Raw genomic sequence first — 8,369 nt, 5'->3', positions numbered from 1 at the left:
CACACAGATACACACATGTCATGGAAGGGTAATGTTTGCCACTTGACTCTCTCCCCTTGTGATTCTTCATCTAATAGCCATTTGGAATTTGGAGGCTCTGTTTGCAGTCTCAAATATCTCCTGAACACTGACTGGCATTGAAGAACAGAGATGCCTGATGGGGGACAATATCCTTGTTGAGCACTTTAGTCACATAAGGTTACACAAACTATACTCTGCAGTACAAGGTATTCTAGTAAGAACGGTCTCAACAGCCATAAATATTTTATTTGGAAACTTTGTGCCCTGTTATTCATTTGAAGTGACAGTAACATCAAGTGTGCAAACAGCCATTTGTCAAACCAACCCTGGCCTTTAGGATGCAAGCCTCCAAGTATTTTAACAATTCTTCATGTGGGTATTGTGAAGTTCAGAAGTATCAGTTAAAGTCTGTTCAGTTCGGTGTCTGAAAGTCTGAAGGAACAATGCAAACACACACACACACACACATGAAAGCTATTTAAAATGTCTGTACATTTATACAATTAAAGACATACAAAAAAGTGTACATCATGAAACGCTACCAACACACAGTGGATATGTGTTTCTTCAGCAGTTACAAATTAAATCAACATCTACGGAGCATTAAGCATAACAAACGTTCTACATCCAAACAGAACACTTTTCTTGTACACAGAGATAATAAGGACTTTTTTTTTATCTTTATTTTTTATTTTTTTTACATACACAGCAAATCTGACAAAATATATCATATGTAAAAACACCAAATTCGGCTACCATTGCACACAGATGATTGTGTCTACCCTCTTTTAAAACTTCTTATATTATGTGCACCTACCTCCTTCAAATATACTGTATGGATCTATCAAGAGGTGTTTTTACAAGATGAATCATTTAATCTTTTATCACCACAAAACTCTGCAATGGGTATTTTTATTTTAGGAAAAAAACTTTGTAGTAGATAACTAAATAAATTACAGTGAGTGTAGGACTGGCACATAAACCACAGTAACTGTAAACAACACAACTTCTTTACCAGAAAAGCCCCCAGAACAATCTTTTGCTAACTCACAGGATTACCACCAATCAATAAAGGCCACCTAAAAAATATATTTAGCAAAATGATTTTCTCTCTCAAAGATTACATCCTTTACAAGATGAATGTGTCTGTCATGATGTTGGCAGCCTAGAATTGGACCTCACCTCCAAAGGTCCTTTTTGTGTGTCCGCAGTGATGTGTGGTAATGATCATTGTTTCATGTTCCATCGATGTTTCCAGAGGGTCTCACAGGTCTGGGTAATATGCATTGTCTACTGTCTTTTGCATATCTTGCATTGTCAATTCAGAAGCTGATGTTAGTGTGTACTGGCATGCTATAAAAACACACATTTATTCTTACTGGCAATTAAAGTGATTTCCATCTTGACTTTGACTCTCTGTGTTCCAGTCATATATGTTTTCCAGTCAGAAAGAAGAGCGGCCGGTCTTCCTTGGCGTTGGCAGTCTGGAATTCGTCGCTAAGTCTGAACCTCCACTCTTCTTCGAGCTCCAGCCTGCCCACCGTCTGCCTCAAGGAGCTACGATCTGCACTGATGACACACAGAGTCGCACCTACAGGAAGGCAGACAGGAGTGAGAAGGATAGAGACTTAAACTTTGACACGGAAATCTAAATTACTTTAGGATGCCATCCTCACCATAAAAAAATTAGATCACAGTTTCACTGTTTGTGTTTATTTAAAGATTCTTTGGTTCACATTTTTCTGTTTCATTCCACTATCTATAAAAATGACAGGTGTTGAAATCCTATTCTTGTTTTATGCCATAATGGAATTGTCCTTTGTGCTGTAAAGAAATCAAACAAATGTCTTGTCCAGCGTGTTGCTGTTGGAGGTGGCCAACCTCTTGGTCTGGGTGACTGCTTTGTCAATTAGTAACAATGCTAATATGTTAAAAGGAGAATGGTAATTTTTTGTTACTAAACTGCTACATGTAGTACATTCAAGGATTCAGAATGAGATCTAAGATGTCATGCATAGCTTGCTCTGTATAGTACTGTTTAGGGCTGACCCCCAATAGTCGAAGATTCGATAATTCGATGGGCGGAGCCTGATTCGACTGTCAATCTCAAAGTCGAAGCTTCACAGCAAAACAAGGATCACGCCATTTTGGCGATATGGGGGTGCTCAACGTATGATTTTACATAGAACTACCAGTTTTCTCCCAATAAGTTAATATACAGCCTATTACAATTCATTTCAACGTTTAATGCTGTAAATAAACATTTAAAAAGAATAAAACTTCCAATAAATGTTTTTAAACTTTCGGATAGTTAATCACCGTTGATGAACCACACAAAGAATATTTTATCGTTTTTAAATAGCTGGCTACTTGAAATAGACCCGCGAGGAACCGCGACATGCATGCAGTTGTCGGTAGCAGTAATGCACGTAAAACTCTGCACAAGACCTCAGTGTAGCTGAAAATTTACAGTGTAAGTTGAATGAATAGAGACTGCAGCTCTGCAGCTTCTCAAGATTAAAGCGGAGCTACCGTGTGTAACCCCCCCCCCCCCTGCTCGCAATCACTGCACACAAAAAAACGCACATGACTCAACTATAGGCAGGACTTGACGATTCTGATTCGACTCTGTAAATCCTTAGTCGGGGACAGCCCTAGTACTGTTACTCAAAAATACATCATTGCATGTCTGCATTTGGTCTGCCTTTGTACCTTTGAGGAAGGTGAACTTCTTGAGGAACCCAGGAGTCACGAAGGAGTCGGCGAAACAGAGGAGAAGGCCACTGAACAGCAGCCCCGTGGTGCCTATGTTGACAGAGTGAGGTCTGGAACTCACAAAACACACCGTCACCTGCAGGACACAAGAAGACTTTTATATGCTATATGTTGGAATTTATGGATATATGAACCTAGATACTGTTCAAAGGTTAATAGTCGATATTGAGGTTTCTGTCCCTCTACATGCTTGTGTGTGTGTATGTGTGCTGTATACCTCAGGTCCAAGATTGAGATAACAGTCCACAGACAGCACAGGGTGTGTGTAGTTCTTGGTGCTGAGTGGAAACAGCTTCTGGCTGGTGTGCTGGAGGTATTTTTCCAGGAGGAGCTGAGCTGGTGTAGCCAAGAAAAGGTGCTTGCTGTCTGGGGCACAGATGTACTGCGAGGGCCCCACTGAGGTAGGGACATCTGTCATCTGGAGAAATGTCAAACTTTTTTTAATAACCTTTGTTACCATAAACTTTTGTAAATAAAATGTCTTTCATTAGCTGTTACATGCATATTTAAGCAGAATTAAGAAACAGATTTGAAATGTTAATTCTGCTCTGTGAGTAATATGTGGTTATATTTTCATTTGTCTTCAGCATCTACCTTGGTCTTGATAATAAATGTCCTGTATCCTCCTATGGCGATCTGCTTCTTCATGACGCTGAAACTGTTAAAACGGCAGATGAGCAGTCCAGCACTGTGTAGCCTCAGGATGAAATCAACATCATGACAGGTGAAGCGGTTCTGGTCGTACTGGACGTTCTGACTCCGGTCGACATTGAGGAGGAGGAAGTCATGAAGGTGGCCTCTGAAGAAGGGCTCCCTCTGTTTATTACCTGGAGGTAACAAAATAAATTGCAACTTTAAATTTATTTTAATCATATACCAGACAAGTTTATTTTTCATTCCGCTTTATTAGAAAAATAATTGACATGTTTCTCATTCTGATTCATAAAGTAGCAAAAAATAATCAAAGTTGCCTTTTAATGTCCCCTCAAATATATGATTTAAACACAGATTCGGTAAGCCTAAGCTTTACATCTTGTATTCTAAGGCAGTAACTGTGGCTAATGAGGGTTTGTTTAAAGATGTGAGCTATAGCTTGGAGCCAGACATTCAGTAAATATGTTTAAACACAAAAATACCACTCTGTATAAGTTGAGATATGATATGTACAACAAGTACAATCTACCCGCAATGTTTCAAGTATCCTGTGCATTCCAATACAGCCTTGGAAATTGTTTGACCTTAGTGAAGCTCATAACAATACATTTTTATTCAGACTGTGCATGTGTATGTGATTCCACTGTATGGTCATTTTTGAGCTTATGGCTTAGAGAAAAATATATCTTCTGTTAATTTGTTTAGTATTGACAAAACTGAAATAGTTTTCTGATAAATATAGTTTTCTGATAAGGTTTCTGATATCATGACCCCTGACCTGTGAGTCCACGGCTGCTCCACTTCCTGATGCCGCACAGTCCATAGTGGGCCAGGTCTGGACAGGCCTCCATGTGCTGTAAGACCTGCTTAAGTGACACGGCATGCTCCACTGGACCACTAATGACAGCAAAATGCAGCAAACAGTAGCTTTGTTAAAACCAACTCCTAAAATGAATAAACATATTCTTACTTTAAATACAAGCAACAGCTATTTTGTACTACACACTTATTCCTATAAATAAGGCATCTGTATGTACTTGTGTGCGTCGAGGTCCACTGCATTCCACATAACACACGAGTCGTCAGACAGGATGATGAAGGGCCAGACGTCATCTGCAGGGCCCCCTCCCTCCAAACGCCGACTGCGCTCCAGCTCCAAGTTGTGATATGAAAGCTCTTTAATCAGGAAGTGAGCAGCACCTGCAAGACAATGGGAATGGTATGATCGTGCTGTATGTGTCAGTGTAACTGCTAAACAGGCCTGCGTTAAAGATCTATGGAATTATGGAATCCCTACATATCTAACCCTAGTAGCAGTAACAAACCTATTCCAGCTCCATTGAAGACAGTGGGCAGTACCAGCATTATGTGGTTGGGCCAGTACTTCTTATATACAGCCATCTCGTACTCCTTGACCACCAGAATATGTAGGTGTGAGGCTCCATCCATAGCATGATACAGGTTAAACAGACCATGCTCATGACGGCCAGTGGTTGGGGTGAAGATTGGACTCTTGATGCAGTCTGGGCTCTGGGGAAGTGGACAAAAAAAAATCAAACAGAATTCATACTTTAAAGTGTGGCTCATGACAAAATGATGCAAAATATTAATAACTTTATTGCAGACACAGGTCCATATAACACATCATACAGTACACAATACAAGGAAATACATAAACATAAAAAGTACAAAAAAAATACAATACGTACATACATTTAGATGTTTCAACACAATCTCCAAAAGGTAGAAGGGAAGAAAAAAGTAATGAACCACTGTCATCAATGGCAACAGACTTTTACATTACTAAATTTTGATTACAAAAGGCTGTCCTAATTTCAATATAAGCCATAATCCAGCCTGTAGCGCCACCTAGTGGAGCTCAAGGGTGTTGCACTGTGGTCATCCCTGCAAATCACCACTTTAATGCATTGGTAATGTGCAGAGGGATATGAGTCTGTACCTACGAGGGATTGTCTGTAAGGGTTCTCAGTCATCTAGGTCTTAGTTATCCAAGGAAGGTTAAAATCAAGGGCAACTGGACTAGTTTCAAGATACGCTAAAATGTTTCACCTCTCATCTGAGAAGGGTTAAGAGTAGATGTGTTTTCGTTAAGGAGGGATTAACTAAAACATATAATGTGACAACAGGAAATTAATATTTCATAATATCAGTGTTCATGTGACATGTTGGCTCAATGGGTGATGCAGATCACCTTCTAATTAAAATGTTTGTTTTTATTAATTTTGATCATTTATATACCTGTGAGATTGGCAGTAACATAAACATTTCGGCACATTTACTATCAAGGGTGACATGACTGATGTTCACAAAATGATACCCTCACTAATGGCTGTGATCTTCAGCATAAGGTGTCAATAGACTCCACCAGAAGTACTGGATAGTCAAACAGACTAAGACCCCCCACCCCAATTTGAGATAATTAAATCAGGGTTCACTAAGAAAAAAACATACCCAATCTGAGGTGAGAGGCAGCCGCATGCTCTCCAGCTGGCCTCCTGGTTGGCTGAAGCTGAAGTAGTGTTCTTTAGACTTTGGGATGATGAAGTAGAGCTGGATATCTTCCCCAAGCAGTAGATGAGTGAATGTAAAGGCATGCAGTGTTGACTCATACACCTGAATATAAGAGAGGGCATCCAGCATTACCTGAGGCATTTACACTTCAAAAGCAGTGTGTGTCATTTATCAGATTATAGGTTTGTTCTGCTAACCTGGTATCTTGGGTTGAAGCCCAGATACTGATGACACTGTTCACAGTGATGGTAGGTGTTGTAGGCTGCATATTTAGACAGCTTGATCCTAGATGTCCGCCTACGTAGGTACACATCCTCCTGGCGCATAGGGTTTCCTTGGAAAGACAACGGAGGCAAAGACAAATTAGGACATTTTAGAACAGACAAATATTGATGTAGGTGTGTGTTACTGACCTGACTTTTGTACGTGTTTTTCTGACAGTGCCTACCTTCAGTGCTTGGTATATATCCAGGGCTATAGACAGAGCTGATGTCGTCATATTTGGGGTCATGGAGGGCGTAGTCAAAGGGCATTGTCTTTATAATGTCTGGGTTGGGCCAGGGAGCATTGGGTGGGTGGTACTGCAGCCCTTCTGCCTGGGCACCTAAACACACAACATATTAAGTGTATGCATTACCCATGAGTTTATAACAGGGTGAATATTGAAGATTAGAATCTATTCTTGACACATCCTGACAAAATCCTAATCCTCGCTGCAATAACAGCAAAACAAACAAAAAGAAAAGGGCTAGGGAAACAGTAGACATATAGGAAATGAATAGGAGTAAGGTCTTTAGAAAGCCTAGTCTCTGTAATTTACATAATGTAGGTGACTACTGCTGCAAATATACTGACTGTAGTTGATGTCTTCTTCATCGTAGATATCCACCTCCATCAGCCTGATCAGCATCCGAGACAGAATACCCAGGAAGTGTAAGTACGCTCCTGTCTTACCCACCTGACGGTGGAAAGAAAAAAGTGAAATTAGTTTAAATATTAAGCATAGCACAAGCCTGAGTTTGAATAAAATCAAATATTTAGACAGAAAGTACCTGTGGGGGTCCACTGAGCAGCAGCCTGCGAGGGTGAAAGTTGTCACTTCGTCCTTCAGTGCGATTGCTGCTGTCCATGTGGTAAGAGCGGGGGACTGTCCACTGGCGATAGTACAATGACTGCTCTGTACATGTCATCATCTTACTCAGCAAGGGCCTGCACACAAAAGACATAGATCATACTGTAAGTACATTTCTCCCAGTGAGACTTCCAGCATCTAATCTTTCCAGGAGACACTGAGAACTACAGTCCCCTCCAAAAGTATTGGAACAGTAAGGCAAATTCCTTTGTTTTTATTGTTCACTGAAGACATTTGGGTTTAGGATCAAAAGATGAGTATGAGACAAGTTAGGACATATCACCGTTTGTATTAGACCTCAGCATTCTTAGGTGAGCAAAAGTAATGGAACAAATAATCTTAAAGTAAATAAGATTTAATATTTGGTGGCTTAACCCTTGCTTGCAATAACTGCCTCAAGCCTGCAACCCATCGACATGACCAAACTGTTGCATTCTTCATTTGTGATGCTATTCCAGGCTTTTACCGCAGCTTCTTTCAGTTCTTGTTTCGGGGTGTTTCTCCCTTCAGTCTCCTCTTAAGGAGGTGAAATGCATGCTCTATTGGGTTAAGTTCAGGTCATTGACTTGGCCAGTCTAAAACCTTACACTTTTTCCCCCTGATGAAGTCCTTTGTTTTGTTGGCAGAGCGCTTTGGCCCATTGTCCTGCTGCATGATAAACTTCCTCCCGATTAGTTTCAATGCATTTCTCCATAAATTGGCAGACAAAATGTTTCTGTCCACTTCTGAATTCATTCTGCTGCTACCATCATCAGTTACATCATCAATAAATATTAACGAGCCTGTTCCAGAAGCAGCCATGCACGCCTAAGCCATGACATTACCTCCAACATGCTTTACAGATGAGCTTGTATGCTTCGGATCATCAGCAGTTCCTTTCTTTCTCAATACTTTGTTAGAAATTAATCTTGGTCTCATCAGTCCATAAGATTGTGTTGCAGAACTTTTGCAGCTCATCTCTGTACTTCTTTGCAAATTTCAGTCTGGCCTTCCAATTCTTCCTGCTGATGAGTGGTTTGCATCTTGTGGTGTGGCCTCTATATTTCTGCTCTCTGAGTCCTCTTCCAACAGAGGATTGTGACACCTTCACCCCTGCACTGTGGAGGTCACCGGTGAAATCACTTACTGATGTTTTGGGGGTTTTCTTCACAGCTCTCGCAATATTTCTGTCATCAACTACTGTTGTTTTCTTTGGCCGACCTGTTGGACGTCTGTTGCTCAGTACACCAGTAGTTTCTTTCTTTTTCAGGACATT

The 8,369-nt window shown here is 40.5% G+C and overlaps 1 protein-coding gene across 3 annotated transcripts in view; it reads right to left on the bottom strand.

Annotated features, from left to right (window-relative positions):
* Window positions 1-252: 252 nt before the first annotated feature.
* Window positions 253-8,369, bottom strand: part of greb1 (growth regulating estrogen receptor binding 1) — an 87,224-nt gene continuing 79,107 nt past the window's right edge. For all 3 annotated transcript variants that reach the window (XM_046033180.1, XM_046033181.1, XM_046033182.1), the window contains 12 exons: window positions 7,035-7,191; window positions 6,838-6,940; window positions 6,431-6,586; window positions 6,180-6,316; window positions 5,923-6,084; window positions 4,776-4,980; window positions 4,488-4,650; window positions 4,229-4,347; window positions 3,391-3,623; window positions 3,014-3,214; window positions 2,734-2,872; window positions 253-1,612 (listed from right to left, as the gene is read on the bottom strand). In XM_046033180.1, coding sequence (XP_045889136.1) covers window positions 1,449-1,612; window positions 2,734-2,872; window positions 3,014-3,214; window positions 3,391-3,623; window positions 4,229-4,347; window positions 4,488-4,650; window positions 4,776-4,980; window positions 5,923-6,084; window positions 6,180-6,316; window positions 6,431-6,586; window positions 6,838-6,940; window positions 7,035-7,191 — 1,939 coding nt within the window. In that variant the 3' untranslated portion in view covers window positions 253-1,448. The remainder of the gene's footprint in view (window positions 1,613-2,733; window positions 2,873-3,013; window positions 3,215-3,390; window positions 3,624-4,228; window positions 4,348-4,487; window positions 4,651-4,775; window positions 4,981-5,922; window positions 6,085-6,179; window positions 6,317-6,430; window positions 6,587-6,837; window positions 6,941-7,034; window positions 7,192-8,369) is intronic.

The sequence above is a fragment of the Micropterus dolomieu genome, linkage group LG20, assembly GCF_021292245.1.
Source record: "Micropterus dolomieu isolate WLL.071019.BEF.003 ecotype Adirondacks linkage group LG20, ASM2129224v1, whole genome shotgun sequence".
NCBI classification, from domain to species: Eukaryota; Metazoa; Chordata; class Actinopteri; order Centrarchiformes; family Centrarchidae; genus Micropterus; species Micropterus dolomieu.
This window is presented reverse-complemented; position numbering and strand designations above follow the sequence as displayed.